Genomic DNA, 22,641 nt, shown 5'->3' with positions numbered 1-22,641 from the left:
CGTGGACCCGCGATTTGTTATTCCAAACAAAATTGATACAATATTAGTAGTATTGCGGTTGGATGCATCGACCATTTTTATTTATTTTTATTTTTGTCTTTGTTTGGCTGACTTTTTTGTTTTAGAGAAGACTACTCTTCGCTTTTTAAATCATTAGTTATACCAATAAATACAATATTACATTTTAAAAAATGTTATAACCAAAATTTTTTTTTATAAAAGTAAATTCATATACTAACGTAGTTTTATATTATAGATACGTTTATATTTACTTTATAATAAAAGTATAACTTTATAATCTGACGTACCCCATTAAACCATGTCAGTTTGTAAATTAATTTTTATAAAATCTCATTGTGGCGAAAGCATTTCTCTTACATTTTATATGGCATCAGTTGATATGGCTGAAGATGAAAAAATTAAAAGATAAATAATAATGTTTCTTTCTTTCTTTTTTCAATTATGTATAACTCCCATCAATTATCAATATAAACTATTAAAATGATATCCTAGCTTCAAAAATGTGTTAGACCATGAGTTAAACCCACCAAAGGTCATGAAAGATTAAAGTCCACTATGCTAAAATGGAAGGGAGAAATAGAGGATTTGACAATGATAAAGAATTGATTAGATATAAAGTTGGTGGACAACACATAAAATAAAGCAGGAGGAAAGGACTTCAATAAGGGGATAGGCAATAGAGAGAGGGATATGCTTCTTCTAGACTATTTTTCTTAGAGACCTCCATGGGAGAGATTGTAGAATGTTTAGTTAGAATTAATAACTTGTATTAAACTCTATTTATAGTGGGTATTTCACTCAAGACTAGTGGATATGGACCTCAATGTCGAATCACGTAAATACTTATCTTCTCTATTTTCAATAATTTATCACTAAGCAAGTCATATTTACTCATATTTTTTATTAAAAAAATACACATAATTGCGCACGCAAATATCATTCCTATCTATGTTTGTCATCTATAAGAGTTGCAAACTTCATTTCAACAACCTCAAAATCTTTGTCAGTGTCCTATTTCACACACACTAGCAGATCGAGTGCTCTGAGATTGGGCCACAAGACCCCCCCACCCACGTACACACAGTCGTGGTGATGGAACCAATTTACACACAAACTGTCAAATTTTGAAGCTTCCTTCCCTCCATTCATCATTAGATTATAGATAGACTTCCCTTTTTTTTTCCCCCTTTTGTAATTTCTTCTATCGCTTTTGATTGCTTCCTCCTCCCTCTTTTGACCCTCGATATATCAAATTGGGAAGAATGCTTTAGAAGATTCTCTCATACTATGGTCGAGAAAAGCTTTGCACTTCCTTCGGTGCCCCCATTGGATTCTTTTCCTTGCTTTTTTTGTGACATTGATGCGCCTTTACCTTTTGCCTCTTTCCCAAAGTTTTAGTACTCAAATTAAATCCCACGCCCTATTTCTTCATTGGTGGCTATCATGCCACACGTGGCAGTAACTTAATAAGGAGCTGACTATTACAAGTAAATCGAGTGAGATCTATGCAACTTGCTTTTTCAGAAAAACTAATTTAAAAATAATTATGATTAAGTACACACATATGTTAGATATATCTATACAGAAATTTTATAAAAGACTATAAAATAATATGAGTTAATGTGATACATTATATCAGTTTTATTTTGATAAATGTTTTATAATTCATCATATTACATCAAAATATGTCAATTTATAAATTTATTTTAATAAAATATTTTTACAGATCAAGTATTCATCTTATTTTAAATTTTGTCACTCTCAGATATATTTGCCGAATGATAGATTTAAGTAATTTCAAGTGTAAATAAGCATTAGTTTCTTTTGATATAATTGAAATGACGGTTACTTAAGACACATTACTAGGGGTGTAAAGTGTAAACCTGGATCCAGGTCTGGATACCAGCATCCGGGGTTATAATGGTGTCCGGATACCTCCTCGGATCAACCCAATTATAATAGGATAGGTATATATGGTTATAAAAATTTGGATGTCTGGTTACCTAAATTGAATCGAAAATATAAATTTATAGAGTAATTTTATATATAATCGTAAAGTGTATATATATCGAATAATTGTTTTGAAAAATAATAAAATTTATTATTAAAAAATTAATTTTTTTATATAAATATTATATATTTTTTTAAATAATTACGCGATGATTAAATAAATCATAATTATAAACATATTTTTTCAAATTTATAAAAACTGTTTCAAAGAAAAGGGTTCCGAATATAATAAGAAGTAACGACATTGTTTTATCTACGAGACAAAAAAAAATTTGAAATGCGAAACCTGAGACAAGACAGACGTCCAATCTAGTAAAATTCAGGTGGATACCCCCATCCCGAATGAACTCGATTTCATGGATTCCGGACCCAAGAAACAGATAGAAGAACACTACCACTGTTGAAAAAAAAAAAAAGTCAAGACGAATAAATTCTACCTCGAGTACCTTTTGTGATTACAAGATTGTTCTGTAAATTTCAGATATCCTGAAGAGACATGGAGGATCGATCATCGAACGATGCCTTAAAAGTTGGAAAGTGTTGCTCATGGCCAACGCATTCACAGTGTACCCCAAGGGGCAAGGGACAGATTTAAAAAAAGAAAAAGAAAAGGCGAGATCATTACTAAAAAGAATAAACACCAAAATTAAAAGCCATCATCATGCCCGTCAAGGACAACAAGCAACCCGCCGGAATTGGAGAAGGAAACTCCTCATAGATAGATGAAGGACAGTGAATTAATATCTGCACCCAACCAGTTTTCTAATTGGATGGAAGCTTTGTCTGTCTTGCTGGATGACACGACATGTATGTCCCAGGAAAAGGATGCAATATTTTTTTGTAACGGGGAAAAGCATCCACCTAATAAAGCAAAAGAAAATGACATCCATTGAAAATTGAAATGCTCGTAGCCATAAAATAACACTCAACTTTATCTTTATGCATTTCATATTTGCAATAAATTCTTTTGTGTTACATAATAATCCTAGAGAAGGATAACCCAATTCAGACAACTGAAATCTAATATCTAACTACTCCGTTAATTAATTGGTCCAAGTTTGGTCTATTCTTATGTTGGATGCAGTATTGCTTTTGCTCATGGCCCCCAAAAGAAAGAGGAGAGAATGAAAAAAGAAAAAAAAATCATAATCTCTCGGGAGAAAACTTATTATTAAGTGATTTTTTTTCAGATTTGAAATTATTTTTCGTCCAAGAACTCTCAAGTATGTATACTTTAACAATTCGATAACAGTTCAAATCATATATGAAACTATGATTCAAAAGAATTAGATAAAATTAGAATTAAAGTTCTTTAGAAATATTTTAAAGGACAATAATTTATTCCTCCTGTTTCGGACGTGTTTCACTGCCAATTGATCTCGACTGTTTAACCTGTAACAAAGAAAGAGGGTGGCCCGGTGTGTCTAGTGCACCTCTTATGCCTAAGTTAGAGCTATATGTGTGTATTGCTTGACAGTAAGGGGTCTGAATGTTACTGCTAGCGTTGGTCCTTTATATAGAGGTTGATTGTTGCTTATAAGGATAGTTTATTCTTTTCCCAAATCTCAGGGTCTTGGTCGCCAGATTTTGAGAATATGATTTTAGAAGAAAATGATTGGCATATTGAGGTTAAACATCTTGAATATCTCGCCATTTTTTTAGGGATAAATATTTTCAATCAATGATAGTTACCATATTAATCACGTTGGAAGCGGTATGATCCCATGGCAACAAGTGTATGGTGTACCTGCAACTTTCTAATTCATTGGATCCTATATGGACCTCTTATTATGTATCGTTGGGCCCGTTTGATAGAGATTAAAGTGTCTCTTCAGCTCCCAAATAATATATGACCGTATTTAACATCTTTGTATATGTAGGCCCGGATAATACACATGGTGTCGTCGCTCATACATTGAAAGGCATGACCATTATCTTCATGACCTTCGATCCAACTAACCACATCTTATTGGCTCGTCTTCATCCACCTTTGTCAGTATTAGGATTCTAACATCATCTACCATCACCATACCCATTGCCAATATCTTATATCAAAACTTACATTTAGACGTGTATATTTAGACAAAGAAACTTATAGGCCGGTAGCATCCTACATTTTCTTTATTCTTTGTTTGATCAACATCTTTTAATATATTTATCTGATAAAATAGAAATCGGACATAAAATGTTTGTTCTTAATAAGCTAATCAAAATCAAAACCCATGCTTGTCAATGTGAACATAGTAAGAAAATTTGTAGTATGGTTTTGTAAGCAAATTGAAATCATGATTATTTATTTTCTCATCATGTTTGAACTTAACTTCTGTCCCATCATATATAGTTTGAAAAACAAAAGTTGATTAATTTCATGATTTGTTAACATTAATTTTAACAACACGGATCAATTATGAGAACCTTCTATATATATATATATATATATATATATATGTACCATGATGCCAAGAAATGAATTATTTTGCAAGAGGACAATCATGCATGCATGTTTGTCTGGGTTTCGTAGTACTGTGACACCACCCTCAATGTTTGTCATCTTCAAAGATTTTAGGCTCCTTTTCTCCTTTATGGAGGTCAACCCCTGAGGGCCAGTTGCTGGAAAGCTGTTTTTTTTTTTTTTTTTTTAGATGTCATAAAATATGTCCATAAGACAACCTTGGTGAAGATTTTTTTTACCATATTTGCTGTGCTTTTGTCTTTTGGTACGAAAGTCAAAACCATTTATTTCTTACATTTCAGCCAATTTTTTTCTAGCCTTCAACCAATCACGTAACTACGTAAGAATATTAGCCCCACCCACATCATTGTTTGGTTTGAATATTATACCCATTTGCCACCCGATCATGAGATCTCAAAGGATACTTATGACCATATAATTATTTACCAAAAATCAAATTAATAATATTGTTCTTAGTATTTTATATTAGTATGCCTGAATGATTAAGCACATCATGCACATGCAACTGTTGACACGTACAATCTAAAAAAAAAAAACAACTTTGGTTTAATAAGGCTCCGTTTGAATACATAAAAGGTTTTATCTTATTTCATCTCATTATTATAATTTTTTTAAATTTTCATACAAAATATAATAAATAATTTAATATTTTAAAATTTTAAAATAATATTTTTTTAAAATCATCTTATCTTATCTTACTATTCAAACGGAACCTACGTTTATTGAAATGATTTTATTTTTGTAAAATACCGTGACCACAAGCACATGAAGCTTTACAACTTTTGTTGCTATTTATCTGTCTATCTATTATCCATAAGGAATGAATCACATGATTGTGATGCATTTGCACGATTGTTATATAGTTTGGAGTTTTTGGTTTTGTTTTTTTCCCTTCAGTTTGCAATGTTGTCTTTGCTTTTGGTCGTTTTTCTGTTTTTAGTTATATTGTTCGGGTCTTTTCTTGGTTTGGAGTGGATAACTTGAAATTCCTTTTTGTATTTTGATAGTTTGTGGAAAACAATGGCAGTTCCACTTTTTGAGTACTCAAAAACTACTCGAGGAAGACCATGAGAGAATAAACATGTATATTGATTTAAAATAATAAATCATTAATAAATTTGATTAGATGTCAACAAGATGAAGTAAATAAAACCCGTGATTACGAGCTATAAGATATCCTGCGGTTAAAACTATATGTTAAATATAAAAAAAAAAAAGATTAAATAGTCTTAAAATACAGAATTATAACTATTCAAGAAAGTCCTCAACCATATTTAAATTTATACTCGAAAATGAATAGTTAATATTATAATTATAACTTCATAGAATTGTTATGAAGACAATAATTTCTTATTTTTTTATTAATATAATATTTATTATATCGTTAAAATTATTTATATGAACATTAATTTTTATTCGCAGGAAATTATCAAGAGGGAGGAGATTGGTTAGTAACCAGATGATATGAATTAAGATGATTTGTAAATAATAATAAAATTTGTGAGTTAAAATTTATAAATAGTAGTGAATAACAGTGAGATGAGTTGAGATGATCTCAACCCATCTCTCAATCCAAATCGGCTATGTGCAATGAAAATTAAAAGTTAAATAAAATATAGTTAGAATATTATTTTTTAATATTATTATTATTTAAAAAATTAAAAAATATGAATGATTTATTATATTTTATATAATAATTTAAAAAAATTATAATAAATAAATAAATAAAATAAAATATTTTTATTATCCAAACCGGATAATAATATCCAATAATTATTCACCACAATAATATCGCTCCGAGAACAAAGCGAGGCGAGGCATTTATAATGAATTTTGTTATGTATAAATAAGTTTACGTATTAATCTATATATTAATATTGTTGATTTCATATTTTAAAGTCAAATTAATATTATTTTTAATAAAATTTATTTTTAACTAATTATATTAAATAAATACGTATATTAATACAAATAATTGCTAATAATTAAAATTTTCAATTCGTAATTCCAGTAAACCTTTCCCCGTCGTCGCCGTAAAAAAGGAGTCTCACGCACCGTCAAATCATCCAAAATCTCATGGCCCCTCCCTTCTCTCTCTCTCTCTCTCTAACGCCGCCACTGTTTGTCCATTCAGTAACAAAACTATTCAATAACAGAAATTAAAAATTAATTAAATTAAAAGTAAAAGCAGTGACGCCAGCTTTACAAAGCCACAGCTTATTGAAAGTCCACCTCTCTCCCTCTCCCTCTCGCTCTCTCACTCTGCTTCTTTCTCTTTCCTCTCACTCTCTTTCTCGGTTTCCGATGGCTGCAAAAGGAAAGTATTCCGGTTCCGATAACTGATTTTTCTGCTATTTCTCTCTCTTTTTGGCACGGCATGGCTGAGAAAGACCTCGTTTCGCAGACCTTCCGGGCCCTCGTTGAGGGCGCGGACCGCAAGTTCTCCAGGGTCCGGGACGTGCCGGCGTACGGACGCGTGACGAGTCACCACTACTTTCACAAGGTGTTCAAGGCGTATACACGCCTTTGGAAGTACCAGCAGGAGCACCGGCCGGAACTCCTCAAGGCCGGCCTCAACCGCTGGGAAATCGGCGAGATCGCCAGCCGGATCGGCCAGCTCTACTTCGGACAGTACATGCGGACCAGCGAGGCCAGGTTCTTGGTCGAGGCATACGTCTTCTATGAAGCGATTCTCAGTAGGAGCTATTTCGAGGGATCCAAAGGCCACGGGAAGGATCTCGCGGTAAGGTTCAAGGAATTGAGGTTCTACGCCAGGTTTTTGCTTGTCGCCTTGATTTTGAACCGGACCGAGATGGTGAAGGCTCTCGTGGACCGGTTCAAGGCTGTCGTTGATGATAGCAAAGCTGCTTTTCGGGTAATTTATTCCTTTTCTCTATTAGCTATACCAGAGGTTTATGAATTTGGAGCTTAACTTTAGGATAACTCACTGTATTTTTCTTTCTTTTCTTTTTGTTTTAAACTTTAAGGAATTGGTTCTATTTACTCTCATTGGGCTTTGTTTCGTTGCTGGGAAAATGGAGGAACATAATACGGGGTGATTTGAGTTGCCGTTGTCCAATTTCTATTTTTCAAACGTTTGGTTTTAGTTTTCCGTTTCTCTTTCTTGATTTCGGAATCGGATAGAACTTATAACTGAAGCAATGTTATTTAAGCTGCTGCGCTAGCTCAGAGATCTAGATTTATGAAATCGGGTCTGACATTACATTTAGCATTATGCATTTTTCTGAACGTGAAGATGTATCGTGTAATTGAAACTAATATATATTCCGTGTTATAAGGGTTATAGATGAACTGTATGACTACATTTGAGCTGTAAAGTAGTGTAATAGTTGAAGTCAGATGATAAATGAAATATAGATCAGATCAGAAGTTCCTCAAAGCGGTCTAAGGTGTGAACTATTGTTTATTTAAAGTATTGTGGTTCCATTATTGACCCAAATGCGGCTTAAATAATGAGTTGTCATGTATTGAACTGATCTGTCCAGTAGACTGGCTTGGTTGGCAAGGCGACTAATCCAAACTGAGAGGTAGAGATATAAAGGGGGAGGAAGGGGGAAAAAAGAAATAAAAAGGCATTCTCCCTCTGTCAGCAAGTCTGTGGGTACCGCTAATTTTTTACTTATACTGGTGATGTGAAACTAATGGCTCAATTCTGTTTCAGGGAAAAATTAATATAGCATTATCATCGAGAAATTAGTAATAATGGACTGCAGATCGGATCCTTCTTAGCTGACCTGACTGACTTATGGAGTATCTATATAATTGAATACCATTTGCTAGCCCAATGTTAGGGCTTAGAATTTACTTTCCGAAAGTAAAAACTTTGATGTTGTAAAATGTTTGTCTCGACACATGTTAATGAAACAAATATGTCAATTGAGGCATTTATCAATTTAAAAATTAGTAATATAACTTTAAAAATTATAAATCTCTCAGTTGACTTTTTACATGATGTTTTCATAAGTATTTGAAAATTTACAAGATTATTGGGATGGACATCATCGATTCCTCTTAAATTTGACTGGCTTATGTTTGGGACCTTTGATTAGAATTTTCTTCTCTTTAAAATGCTATCAACACTTCCAGTGGTACTCTGACATGATTTAGGGCATTTACACTATCTCTTGTCAGGAAACTAACTTTAAAGAATGGAGGCAAGTGGTGCAAGAGATTGTCCGCTTTATGAAAGTTGATACAGCCTTTATGAATGTCAGACCCTTGCGTTATTGTGCTATGTTTGATTCCCATCCAGCTTCTGTTCCATATGTTGCTCGCTTCCATGCAAAGAAGGTTCTAAAGTTTAAAGATGCACTGCTGACAAGCTATCATCGGAATGAGGTTAATTAGTCATGTTTAAATGTCTTTTTTCTTGATTGAATATGATTTTGATTACAAGAATATTTAATTAACTCCTGAATTGGGAAGATTTTAACAAACCTTCGCATATCGTTATTTTCAGGTCAAATTTGCAGAACTTACTTTGGACACTTTTAGAATGCTGCAATGTTTGGAATGGGAGCAAAGTGGATCTTTCTATCAAAAGCGGCCAGTTGAATCAAATGGCAATGGCACTTCAATTGATCATTCTGGAGCTTCTGGAGTGATTGATATAAATTTGGCTGTGGACATGACTGATCCAACCTTACCTCCAAATCCAAGGAAAGCTATTCTCTATCGTCCATCTGTAACACACTTGATAGCAGTGAGTTCTGAAGGTCTTATTTAAATGTTTATTTTGTGTTCACCTGCTTCGTTTCTCGTTGTCAACTAAGCTGTTACTGCTTCTGGATTAGAAGGGAATTCTAAGTTCTTTTTTTTTGTCCAAGGACCAGAAGAGATTTCACTGGAGTGCTAATTTATCTTCAGGTGGCCTAGTTGATCGTATATGCTCTAGTGACTAAGCTCATCTGGGATATCATATATTTTCATGGAAGAATGTATATGATAGATAATTTCAATTTCTTTTCATGAGTAATATGATTTTACCCTTGTACTTGGGCCTGCCTACTTTTTCTCATTAATAAAATTCTACTTTACTGGAAAAAAAAAAAAAAAAAAAAAAAAACCTGAATTGTGGATGGCTTGCCCTTTAACACAATGTTTACCTTAGCACATTTTCTGGCATTTATCCGTGTTAATACGCCAGGGATGTAAATTTTCTGGTGAAAAGTAGATGCTATCTGGCTCAAATTTTCACATTAATACTCTTATGTTCCAGTATCCAAACTCCCAGCACCGGTTTATCTAGCACTTTACCTATATATGATGTGAACAAATTATCCTTCTTTCTCTCATACCTTTTTCATTAGCGAGGCAGATTTTTAACTCCGTGGTGAATGGGCAGGTTATGGCTACAATTTCTGAGGAGCTCCCTCCAGATAGTGTTATGCTAGTGTATCTATCGGCCTCAGGTTTTTATCACATCTATATTTCCGGAGTAATAACTAACTGATCAGCTCTTGTTAATTTTTTTTTTTTAACGGTAAGCTCTTGTTATCTTAGATTCGATACCTTAACAATCATCCATGCAGGGAAGGCTGGTCCTAGTAATTTTGCTCAAGTGGGAAGCTCTGATGGATCATGGAAATCTTCGAAAAACCAAGTCACTTCTCAGTTATCGCAAGAGCATAATAGCTATCTGCCAGAATCAAGTATTAATCATAAGGGAGAGTCAAGTGGCCACTACGATGGTTATCTGTGGTTTGGTCCAAGGGGAAATGGTGGTAGGTACCTCTAATGTTCTGTTGTTTACTGGAAACTTTTGTTCAACAAAACCTGTTATTTTAAGTACTATTTAGTTTGTATGCCATTTATAATTGGAATGATTCCCCATACTATGTGTACACTGATTTTTTTTTTGGTGGTATATTTCAGGTTCAAATAATCTCTACCCCGGTGATATAATTCCTTTTACCCGTAGACCTCTTTTCTTGATTATTGATAGTGACAATAGCCATGCATTCAAGGCAGGTTTGTCAAAACTTTTATATGACTTGCTAGGCTTAATGCTTTATTCTAGAGAAGTATATAGCTTCTAAATCAGGTTTCGCTGCTTAAAAGACATGATGATATTTTGTGGTTATTGTCATTTCGATGATACGTATTTTATACTGAAGTAATTTTTGACATGTTAACATTGGGACTTGGATATTAACCCATGAGAAGTTCACTGGGTTGAAATGTTTGTTTTCCTTATCTCAAGTAAAAAAACCTGTCAAAATCTTGAAGTAGCTACTTTTTTTATGCAAGCAATGTTCACTTTTAACATATTTTACAAAATTCTGTGAGTTTATTGTTGTAACTGCAACTACATTGATGACATTTGTAGAACCCGTTCACTTAAGGATATGTTTGGGTATAAGATTTACGGAAAAAAGCACTTCCATTGCCAGTAGCATGTTTCTAACATGGATCCTGCTAGCGGGCTGCCCAGTGTTTACAACTAAGCATACTGCTAGTTCAAAATATTTTATTATTATTATTATTTTCTTTTAAACATTTTTTTAACATCCTTAATCATTAAGAAAAAAAATACACAACTTCACTAATAATCACTTCCTTAATCATTAAGTAAAAAAGAATTAAAAATAAAATAAAATGCATAAGGTAAGACTGAGGGGGCAAACTCATAGGGTCATTTAGCATTTTCCTTCTAACATTTCATTCTCTCATGGACCATATGTTCAACTGTTACATATTTTATCCCTTCGTTAAGTATGTGCAAAGATTAATCGTAACTTGCCAGATATTTTAAGGTCCCTTTTTACAATATTAAGATATAGCTTTACAGAACGCATCCTGTTTTTTCATTGCAAGATTTACCAAGTACAGATGATTGCACATGATTTTTCTTTCTCTGTCAAGTTGCTTACATGTGGCTGATAAATGATTTGCAGGTTTTACATGGTGCAGAGAGAGGAGAGACAGCTGCTCTACTTCTTTCACCTTTGAGGCCTGCATTCAAGAACCCATCTGATGTTGATCTGTCACAAAATGGAAGTCAGTTTACCTTTTTCTTGACTGCTCCTCTACCAGCATTTTGCCAAATGCTTGGCCTCTCCTCTTTTGATACGGATACAGTAAGTTAATTTCTGTACTTTTTAAGTTTGCCCAAGTTCATTATAATCTAGTTATTCCAATGTGTTCATGAGGTTATATATTTTAGGATGTGTACAATAATGCGGAGGACATACTCTCCACTGCCTTCTCTGAGTGGGAAGTAATACTCTGTACATCAACTAGCGTGGATATAGTTTGGGCACAAGTTTTAAATGATCCATTTATTAGGCGGCTTATTCTAAGGTATTTGTCTTTCTTTGAAGTAAAGTAGCCTTTTTTATTGTTTATTATTTCTTATGCTTAATATTGGTCTGATGCGTCCTACTACAGCACGACCTTAACTGAACTTGACCTTATAATCATTTTAGCGACCACCTGCCATAACGAAAGGAAAAACAACGAGAAATATCTGAGTTTGAATATTGTTATCTTTAGGGTTATGCAAAAGTACTCCCTGGGTTTTTCCCTAGATCTCCGAGTTATAATTCCAGGTCAGACCTGAGCTAATTACTTCCATGTCAGCCCATTGGAGGGGAGAAAAAGGCAGTGGTAGTGATTCCGCCCATCTGAACCCTAAATCCTAAAACTCCATTCTTTCTCCATATCCTTCATCTCCAAAACATAAACCAGAAAACCCGGGGACAATTTTTGTGTTTAACCCTTCTTTAATTTACGTTACTGGATAGTCATATATGTTGCTGGTTATCTCCAGATTCATATTCTGCCGAGCAGTGCTTTCATTCTTCTGCCATTTCGAAGATATTGATCAAGATGTTCCCGTTTGCCTGCCCCATCTGCCAAGTTCCGTCGCTCCAAGTTCTGATGTTGTGCGGTCTTCTGTCCATCGGCTTGCAAAGCACCTCGGGGTTGCTGACCATTTTCACTTTGACAACACATAATAATGACAACAAATGTCAAAGCAAGCTTGTAAAGGTATATTGCTGCAGACATTTGTTTTTTTATAAGACTTCAGAGGGTTAATAGTTTCTACAGTTGGCATGGACTATTAGGATATTTATACGAGGGGCTTTCGGGGGACTGTAGGAGGAATATAATTGGTTAAGGAGGAGGGGCTTCAGCTGGCAGTCTAGAGAGTATATGTGCCGAGTGTGGTTGCTTCTGCATGTTCTATTGCCTATATGCAACCCCGCTGCTTCATATCAGTCTGGATGCTAAATTTGTATGGTGGTTTGGTGTTATGGTCAGAAAGTCGTTTGATTATTTGTAGGTTTTGTTTGAGCAATGCAAGGTTAATTGTTGGAGGCTTTCAATTTAGTGTTAATTGTTCATAATATTGTAAAAGAAACTCAGGCAGTGAAATGATATACATGATCTCACTTTTTTCAGAGAAATTGTTATAAATAAGAGTAATGATAGATATAGTTATGGATTGTGCAAGTATCGTGCACTTTTTTTGAAAAGTAGTGGTCTATTATTAAAAAATTTAAATTTTTTATGTGGATCTTATATTTTTTTTTAATTTTTGTAAAATGGCTTTACGGTACTTGTGAATTTTATAATTATAAATATCATTTTTATATAAATAATTTTAGGCAATAAGAATGAATGCCTTAAATAAATATTTAAAAAAAAAAAAAAAAAAAAAACTTGGTAGGCTTCCTTTTGGTAAGAAAGTTGGATTAAAGAATAAACCAGCCCAGTCCGTCGGTGCCCACCGTTCTATATGCGTAGTTGACAAACTATACCGTGCTTATAAAGACGTTTTTAAATCAATTCTCACGCGTAGTAAAGTCTACGAAATTTCTGAAATATAGTCAAAAGTCCGTTTTCCTATACGAATATATTTTTCAGCAACTTTTGTTGAATACCCAATGGTTGTAAAATTAGATGAGGGTCAAATTAGACCATGTCTGTCCTCGAGCGCGTTGGATGGAAATTTTACGAGGACCCACCCAATTAGTTATCAACTTGCCTTCAACCGCTTGGATCTTTTTGTTGAATTTGCCCAAGGAAACTTTTTGCACGATCCTCTCCAATTTACAGTATTTTAAATTTTTATGTCTGTAAATATTACTAGTAATTACCGAACCCTAGCACACCTCTTGCTCTCTCTCTTTTCTATCTCGAGTAGCCCCCCTCAAAAAATTTAGACTAGAGGAGGGAGGTTGGAGCTTCACCTCTCTCATCCCTCCTCCTCTATCTTCTCTAATTTTATTTTTTTATTTTTTTTGATTTTGTGTGTTTTTGCCCGGCGACCACCACACGTTCCATCACAAGGAGAGCTTTATCACCGCCACACGTGGCATTTCTGAAACCAAAGTCATCGGTTTCTTCAGACTCGACTGCTACCTGTACTTCCAAGGTGGAACGTGTCCCTCCACGCCACTACAGTTACTGTTTTAAATTTCGTACCGTACTAGCCAGTACGGTCGAAATTTTCTGTACCGGCCGCTAGGCCGATATAGGTACCCCATACATTTCGTACTGGCCCAAATACCGGCTGGTACTGACCTCAATTTTGGCCGGTACCGGCCTATATTTCGGCTGGTACCAGTCGATATTTAGGCCTTCCATTTTTTTTTTCATTTTTTTAAACTACAAGCTTATTTTTTGACACTCAATTCAGACTAGGCTATTTATAATTTATATATATGTATTTATATATAATTTATTCATATATAGACTATTATTTTGGAATATAATATATATATATAATTTATTCATATATCGACTATCCCGAAACGGTATCGGAATCGAAATATTTCGTTCCAATGCCTTGACCAGTACGACTTCCGGTACAGTATTCAAAACATTGACCACAGTCCATGTATTTGCTTATTTTATTTCATCTAAAGTTGAAAATACGGATCTACAACTTTTCAAGCTATATTTCGCTATTTTCTCATGTATCATTTACATTTTCTGTTATTTCATTTGTTTTAGATTAATAATAAAAAAGAATAGCCTCTTGGACAATTTGTCCATAGAGTGAAAGTCGTTTTCTCCTCTAGAGGGTGGGGTTTGAAATCTTTGTTTTAGACAAAGTGTGGTCTCTCAGACGGTTTGTTTGTAGAGAGTTATATAAGTTTAGACCATATTAGTCACAAATAAATTTGTATACTGATGGAGCCCAATTGTAAGTAGTTGACTTGTAATTTGAGTTTTTCTTTATATATATTAGTCACAGCTGTAACTTCGATTTCATGAATGAATGAAATCTATTTCTCAATATATTACTATAATTGGTATACAATATCAGTAGTGAAAATGGTGAAAGATAGAAGATCGACTTGATCAAATTACAATGAACAAATATAGTACCTTTTTTTATTCCATGTTGTTCTATTGGATTTAATATTAGGGAACATAGATTGTCTAATATCCTTTTAAAAATTAAAATTTCGTATTAAAATATTTAACATGTAACTAAGCTCAAAAAAAGGGATGCAATCTAAAATTAAGTAAGAACTAGTTAGAAAATGAAGGTGAGATGAAATCATCTCACATCTTCTTATATCATCTCTTTTAATTTTAGCTAATAATTTTACTATTATTTACAAATTATTTCAATTCATCTTATCTTATCTCACTATCCAAATAGGTCTTTAGACAATTTAAGATAGATTCGAATAAATTATTTGAGTATTATGAAGATATAAAATATATACAACACAATTTGAAGTCTTAAACATTGAAATCACGTGCAAACAAGTTGATATGCATTCCGTCTACTAGCTTCAATGTGAATCCAAAGAACAAGATCAAGATTTTAATATTAAACTCTTTCAATGTCGGCTACCCCTTTACAATACAGCCAACCACTTTTTAATAAGAGTAATTCTACATATAATCGTGAAGTGTGTAAATATCGCATAATTATTTTAAAAAATAGTGAAATCTACTATTAAAAAATTATATAAAGAAGAACTTGATATTTAATCTTTTCAATCTATCGATGTCACTTTCAAGAACATAGACATGAAACATATCTAACAACTTCAATAAAAGTTTCTCCCCTTAAAAGATAGCCTTAACTCCACTTAATAACTAATCTAATTAAGATGTATAGGTAGATAAAATTTAATTAAAATGGAAAGTTTCTCGTAATATTTAAACATTTTGAGATAAAGCATTTTAATATATATATATTTATATATATCATATGAAATAAACATATAAGGATTGGGCTTAATTAAATCTAGATTGGATTAACCCGACTAATAATTGGATCATTTCTATATTTACCCATATAACATGTGGTTAATCTAACTAATTCGGTCCTTTGATGCATTATTCTCACATTGCACCATTTTGTTCAGTCCATCATGACACTACCTTGAGCATTAGTAGGGGCTTAGCTAAAGTTTGGTCAAAATTTAACTAACCACTTTTTAAGAACACCAAATAACAGATTTTCCAAATCTATTATTATTCTATTAAAATATAGATTTGACATTTTTCATTTATTTTTATTTTAATTATAATTTGAATATTTATTCGTTATTAAAAAAAATATACATTAATGTTCTAATGTTCATATTATTCTTATCGGATATAATTTTCTAACGGTTTTTTTTACAATGGTCTTATTCTTTTATCTGAAATATTTTTCCAACGGTCATATCTTCACAACGAATATATTTTTTCTGCCGTATTTTTGTCAACGACTTTATTTTCAATGGCTATATTTTTTTAACGGTTATATTTTTTCAATAGTCATATTTTTTCAACGGTCAAATATTTTTAACGGATGTATTTTTCTGTCTTATTTTTTCCAAAGACTATATTTTTAACAGCTATACTTTTTCAATGGATATGTTTCTCGAAGAGAAACCAAATCAGATCAAGATGGAAAATCAAAACTCAAAGTGAAGGAAGTATCAATAAGCCAGGAAAATGCTAGGAAAGGAAAGAGGGTGTGCGACCGAGAGGAGCTTTGGAGTTGTGGAGCTTCGATGCGACGAATAGCAGGCGGGAAAGTAATATTTTATGCCCAAAATAATATTTGGCCATTGAAAATACCTTTGGCTAAAAATATTATAGATATATTGAGTCTATTATAATAAGTTTTTATGCAATTTAGCTAAACTTTAATCAAGATTTAGCTAAACTTTAATCAAGATTTAGCTAAGTTGATTCCACTATTAGTGCTCTAATAGCACCTATTACTAAATGACAAATATGTCCTTGTATCCATGATAATCTAGGATTTCCAAAAAGTTCACAAATTACACTTTCTTTCTCTTTTATGACTATTGCAATGTTCAATATAAGGCTATATAGCCTATCCGGCTTACGCTTAAAGGATGGTTAAATCCTTCCCCCTTTGTCTTTTCATTTATTATTTTGTCTGAGATTTTGTGAACTTGTTGGTATTTTTATGCAGCAAATTGTATATATGATTCCGAGCTAGACATGAGACTTGCGAGTTAAGATCAGAATGAGAACAGTTGGGGGTGTAGTTTGCGTCTTCTTGAATCAAATTCAATCTTATGCAAGACTTGCTTTATTTGTCTTCTATGTAACATCTTTTTCATATTCTATTTTTATTTATTTATTTTTAGATAATAAATATACATAATTTTTCATAACACTTTCCACAATAATATTTTAAAAGAATGGCTATTTTATAAAAATAACATCATTTTATAAAAATATTCTTATTTTACAACATATATTACAAAATGTGTCTTCGAAGTCATTCATCAACAAAGATTAATGTGCTATTTAGATAATGAGTGAGATGATATGAATTATAATAAAAATTGAAAGTTAGATAAAATATTATTAGAATATTATTTTTTAATATTATTATTTTAAGATTCTAAAAAATTAAATTATTTATTATATTTTATGTATAAATTTAAAAAAATTATAATAATGAGATAAAATGATGCTGAAAAAAATCATAAAAAGCTAGAATGTTGTTGGTCCTTAATTTTAAATCCAATCTTAAATGCACCTCCTCAAATATTCTTCCACTCTCTTTATCCTTTTATCTGTTAATAATTAATCAATGAATTATATTTTAAGGAAAAAGCAACATTCCTTAATTACACTTTGATAATTTTACAAAACTAAGTTTTTCTCAGATTTAGTGAAATTATTTATGCATTTTGTTAGTTTTTTAATTCATAAAACTGTTGGCTTATTTTGGGTACCTGATCACTCAATTCCTCAATTCCTTGATTCTTGGATTTAGACGCTAAATTCATAGTACATCCAGGATATTTTGAATATTGCTAATGAATTGAGACATACAAAATGAATATAATAGAATATATTGTTAATGAAATGATGCATGTAGATAAATAGTAAGATAAATGGAAAAATGTCACATAAATAAGGTGAATGAAGTAGTTTCATACAAAATGTTTACATATACATAGACAATAAAAATAAGGCCTTGTTACCGAGACTCATCTTATCTTATCTTATCTCATATAATTATTACAATTTTTTTAAACCTTAAAATAAAAATAATATTAAAAAATAATATTTTAACAATATTTTATTCAATTTTCAACTTTTATCTCATATCATCTATGTAATCAAATGAGGATTCACTCAAAAATATTATATATTGCATTTTATATCTAAATATTTTATTATTATTTTTTAAATTTAGGTATCGTTTGAATGTTGAGACGAGATGAAAGATTTGTAACTAGTAGTAAAATAATTTGTGAATAGTAGTAAAATAGTTTGAGTTAAGATGTTTTATGAAGTTTAGGAAAATGAGAGAAAAAATTTGAATAAAAAATTATAAAATTAATATATTGTTAGAATATAATTTTTATTTTAAAATTTTAAAAAATTGAATTATTTTTTATATTTTATTTAGAAGTTAGGAAAAATTATAATAATTAGATGAAAAAGTTAAAAATTTAAAATTGAAAAATATTTATACTTGGCTATTGTGTGAATGTTGTAATGAAATAAGATAAAATGAAATAATATAAAATAGGTTGAGACGATCTCAACATGGCTCTTAATATAAAAAAAAAATATATATATATATATATATATTTTTAATGTAACATGACTCCTAATATTGATGGATAATAACATCTTATTACATGAGATAAAAGTATAACATATCAAACTTTCCAAATAAAAATAACTAATCCAACGAAGTAATCATATTTTATTTGGAAGGCTTGGCTTGACATACTACTAACTAGAAGTAATCTTAAATTGAAGCATGTGCTGCAAAAGGATCTATCCTATTTGTGAAATTGTTGTATGATGGCTTGTTCCAGCATCACTCTCAACTGTTTCAGATGGCTAATGTCTATTTGTTAAATTGAAGAATGTTTTGAATTTTATTAAAGTTGCTATTGGTTTATATTACTCTTGTGGTATCTTATACAAGATGTTCTTTTGCTGTCTGCCTTCTCGGATTGAGACTTAGGCTTCGTTTGGTTACCTAACTATTTTTAACTCATCATTATAACTTTTTTAAAATTTAACATAAAATATAATAAATAATTTAACTTTTTCAAATCTCAAAATAATAATAATATTAAAAAATAATATTCTAATAATATTTTATCATCTCAATTCAACTCAACTCACTTCAACATCCAAACACAACCTTATGTTATGTTCCAAGAGATGCTAACTATATAGCTCATCTTTTAACTAAATCTACTATTTATTTACCAAATAAATTTGTATTTCTAGATAAGAAATATGTATGAGTGGTTTGGATTTAGAGATGAGTTGAGATGGTTTGTGAATAGTAGAATAAAAATTAAATTATTTATTATATTTTGTGTGAGAATTTAAAAAAGTTGTTTAAAAATTTGAAAAAGTTGAATTGTTTATTATATTTTATATGAAAATTTAAAGAAAATATAATAATGAGATGAAATGAATTGAGATGAATTTTAAACGCAAACGAATCCGTAATGTGTTGTGCAAATTTATAAAATCATGGTATGACTTTTTCTTCCAAAAAAAAAAAAAAAACCTTTGGAGTTGGAAATTTCCCCTTCCGACTCCAAGGTGTGGAGAACGCATTAAAAGGAGAAAAAAACAAACGTGAAGTTACTTCAACCAATAGGAAAAGAACATTAAGGCCTCACGATCCGCGTCACCACACCATAACCACATCCTCGTCGTCCACTCCATCCGAGAAAACACAAGTTATAACTGCATCCACCGTTCGATTTCATACAGAGAAAACACACGGATAGGGAATACTATCCGTCCGATCCTCTAGTCGCATGCTATATATAGAACCAGACCTCATACATTTCCAAATCTTTGTTCCATTTCCGAACGAGAGATAGAGACAAAAAAAAAAAAAAAAGAAAGCGAAGCGAAGAGAGGTAAAGGTAAGTGCCTCAATTTATTTAATTGTATTTTAGTCTCGAGAATTTTTTTTTCTTTGTTCTTCTTTAGATCGATGTGAGTTTGAGGAAGACATTCTTTAGATTCTGATTTGGGGATCGCTTACGTTTTCTTTAAATTTCTGGTTCTGTTTCGTTGCAAATCATTTACCTTTCTGAATTCGGAAAGAATTAGGGTTTTGTGGCTTTGGCTTCTGGAGAACGTTCCTTAGGGTTTCTGTTAAAGGTTTTATTGGGTTATAGTTGTTAGATCTGTAATTATGTTGATCTTCCTCAATAAGTAAAATTAGGGTTTCGAAGAAGGATGGAAAGAAGTAATATTTATGTTTTTTTTTTGTGAAATTTCGAAGAGGATCAAGTCGTCCCTTTATTCTCTTTAATTTTCTTGGTAACCAATCAGAAAGTCAACATTCAATGAATAGAATTCTGAGCCCAATAGCTAATGTGAGGCAGCGGCTGATGTTAGTACTTGTGTTCCTCGCAGATGGCCCGTACGAAGCAAACTGCTCGCAAGTCTACTGGAGGCAAGGCTCCCAGGAAGCAACTCGCTACCAAGGTTTGTGCTTTGTAATCTAATTTGTCCTCTCGAAGTTGGGGTTCATTAACATGGTAGTTTTGTTTATAATTTCAAATTTTCACTATTATTCACAGGCTGCCCGTAAGTCTGCCCCCACCACTGGTGGAGTCAAGAAGCCCCATCGCTACCGTCCTGGTACTGTTGCCCTTCGGTAAGTCAGTTGTCCTTGTCTTAGGTTCTGTTTCTTAAGTACGAGGTTTTGTTCTTTCTAACATTTTATTTATTTATTTTTTCCAATTTTATAAAGTGAAATCCGTAAGTATCAGAAGAGTACTGAGCTCCTGATCAGGAAGTTACCATTCCAGAGGCTCGTCCGTGAAATTGCACAAGACTTCAAGGTGATTGATGTGTTTGTGTGTTTAATACTTCAGCGGGTTTGGTGGTTAATCATTTTCCATCCAGTTTTTGGAGCCTAATCATTTTGTGGTTGCCATTGCAGACTGATTTGCGTTTCCAGAGTCACGCAGTGCTGGCTCTTCAGGAGGCTGCCGAGGCTTACCTCGTGGGTCTCTTCGAGGACACCAACCTCTGTGCAATTCATGCCAAGCGGGTTACCATCATGCCCAAGGATATCCAGCTGGCTAGGCGGATCAGGGGTGAGCGTGCTTAAGATATGTGCCTCGAATGGTGGGGTCATGAGTTGTGGCTGCGCACGATGGAGCGAATTCAATATGCCGTGGTGGTTGGTGGGAGGGAGATGTGTATGTGTTTGTTATTGCTATTAAATTCTGTTAGGGTAGCTGCAATAGGTTTTTAGGTCTAATATTGAGTTGTCGATATATATATGGTTAACGGGCAGGGACCTTATACAATGATGATGCCTTGGCCTGGTGGTGTGCCAATGGGTGATTTTTGTTTTCAATGAACGATGGATGTCGAAGGGGAAAGCGGGGGTGTTTAGCTGTTCTGGTTTTTTTTTCTTTTTGTTTTTTGGGATGTGTGCAGCCACATTGTTTGTTGAACAGCTTATATTTCATCTAATCTAGTGTTAGTTTCTTACTTCTAGGATTTGTTATTTTTTTTTATCACACTTGTTAGATTATTATGTTTTTCGATGCAATGATAATAATGATTATAGACTTATGGTGTTTTGTTTCTTATTATGAGGCACGCACGCAGTCTCTGATACTGGTTGAAATTAATCCCGGTGCAATTACCATTATGCTCGAGGCTTTTCAAGTTTCGGTAGTGGTTAAAACTTAGGACACTTTTAGATCGTTAATGCTTTGGTGCACGCTGATGGTACTGGAGTTACCCGCTATGGGGCGCTTGTTGCTCATCGAGCGAGAGAGCCTCCCCTCGCAATAGGCTTCGCTCCTGTGTACTCCTATCTCTGGTTTTCGCCAGTTACCAAGGCAGGGAATTTGAGTCGCGTCGTTTGGAGATGCAAGCATATATTAAAAGAGTATAGCTATACAACTTTCATCACACTTCACACTTTTTTAAATTTTTAATATTTTTTTAAAATTTTTTTTTGAGTTTATTGTTTTTAAATTATTTCAAATATTTTATTCATTATTCATATAATAAATATTTAATAAAAAAAATAATAAAAATTAAAAATAATGTGGAGTGTAGAGTGTTAGGAGGTTGTGAAGATTTTTTGATATTAAAAGGTTGGATCATGGGGGACGTGATCAGGCCCGTTTGGCCAATCTACCTGTTGGTCCATCCCACCCGCCATTTAGTATAATATAGTATATATATTATATATATATATATATATGTTTTTCTATAAACAAAACAACTATTTAAATTTGAATCTCTACACCCACGGCAAGTATGATTGTGGGTGACGACCAAATTCCAATCTAATGATGAATCATTTATTTCTTATTGTACTTATCTTTAATTTCACTTGCCATTCTGGTGATATGGGGCACAATTTGGAATCCTTGCTCCATAGGGATGTTTCATATGTTTAAGTTAAAAATCAGGGTGATAATGAAGCTAAGATGGCTGAATGAGAGCCAGCGGGCTATCATAAAAGATAATCAGAAAGCTTACCATTTTCCCACTTCGCAATTGTATTTGAACTTTGTGTCCCCTTTGTGCGAGGAACTTTACTTGTCCAAAGAGTATTCACATTGGGTTTTTTATAAAATTTTTTATAATTTAGTTAAAGGTACATTTTTTAAAAGTTTTTTCTAAATTTTACTCAT

The 22,641-nt window shown here is 32.5% G+C and overlaps 2 protein-coding genes across 6 annotated transcripts; both read left to right on the top strand.

The window, feature by feature from the left end:
* Positions 1-6,722: 6,722 nt before the first annotated feature.
* On the top strand, positions 6,723-12,855 carry LOC109011140 (protein SCAI). 3 transcript variants are annotated; one of them, XM_018992216.2, is made up of 10 exons: positions 6,723-7,379; positions 8,657-8,863; positions 8,985-9,227; positions 9,870-9,936; positions 10,057-10,248; positions 10,400-10,491; positions 11,422-11,604; positions 11,691-11,827; positions 12,297-12,517; positions 12,578-12,855. In XM_018992216.2, the coding sequence occupies exons 1-9, from the start codon at positions 6,882-6,884 to the stop codon at positions 12,481-12,483; spliced, it is 1,806 nt and encodes a 601-aa protein (XP_018847761.1). In that variant the 5' UTR covers positions 6,723-6,881; the 3' UTR covers positions 12,484-12,517; positions 12,578-12,855. The 3 variants fall into 3 exon arrangements, 2 of the variants coding, with proteins under 2 accessions (XP_018847761.1, XP_018847760.1); XM_018992215.2 differs by having other exon boundaries at positions 12,297-12,855; XR_001999309.2 differs by lacking the exons at positions 12,297-12,517; positions 12,578-12,855 and having other exon boundaries at positions 10,400-10,495; positions 11,691-11,807.
* A 6,932-nt stretch (positions 12,856-19,787) lies between these two features.
* On the top strand, positions 19,788-21,504 carry LOC109011141 (histone H3.3). Of its 3 annotated transcripts, none has more exons than XM_018992219.2 (5): positions 19,788-19,887; positions 20,387-20,458; positions 20,554-20,630; positions 20,727-20,817; positions 20,919-21,504. In XM_018992219.2, the coding sequence occupies exons 2-5, from the start codon at positions 20,387-20,389 to the stop codon at positions 21,087-21,089; spliced, it is 411 nt and encodes a 136-aa protein (XP_018847764.1). In that variant the 5' UTR covers positions 19,788-19,887; the 3' UTR covers positions 21,090-21,504. The 3 variants fall into 3 exon arrangements, with proteins under 3 accessions (XP_018847764.1, XP_018847763.1, XP_035547814.1); XM_018992218.2 differs by having other exon boundaries at positions 19,818-19,881; XM_035691921.1 differs by lacking the exon at positions 19,788-19,887 and adding an exon at positions 20,009-20,027.
* Positions 21,505-22,641: the final 1,137 nt, after the last annotated feature.

The sequence above is a fragment of the Juglans regia genome, chromosome 1, assembly GCF_001411555.2.
Source record: "Juglans regia cultivar Chandler chromosome 1, Walnut 2.0, whole genome shotgun sequence".
NCBI classification, from domain to species: domain Eukaryota; kingdom Viridiplantae; phylum Streptophyta; class Magnoliopsida; order Fagales; family Juglandaceae; genus Juglans; species Juglans regia.
Note: the sequence above shows the minus strand (reverse complement) of the source record. Positions and strands in the feature narration are given on the sequence as shown.

Excerpts from the sequence above, each read along its gene's own strand:
- LOC109011140 (XM_018992216.2), top strand. The coding sequence starts at position 6,882 with ATGGCTGAGAAAGACCTCGTTTCGCAGACCTTCCGGGCCCTCGTTGAG. Across the intron at positions 8,864-8,984 it reads CAAGCTATCATCGGAATGAG|GTCAAATTTGCAGAACTTAC; the intron begins GTTAATTAGTCA and ends CGTTATTTTCAG. Across the intron at positions 10,249-10,399 it reads TGGTCCAAGGGGAAATGGTG|GTTCAAATAATCTCTACCCC; the intron begins GTAGGTACCTCT and ends GGTATATTTCAG.
- LOC109011141 (XM_018992219.2), top strand. The coding sequence starts at position 20,387 with ATGGCCCGTACGAAGCAAACTGCTCGCAAGTCTACTGGAGGCAAGGCT. Across the intron at positions 20,459-20,553 it reads GGAAGCAACTCGCTACCAAG|GCTGCCCGTAAGTCTGCCCC; the intron begins GTTTGTGCTTTG and ends TATTATTCACAG. Across the intron at positions 20,818-20,918 it reads AAATTGCACAAGACTTCAAG|ACTGATTTGCGTTTCCAGAG; the intron begins GTGATTGATGTG and ends TTGCCATTGCAG.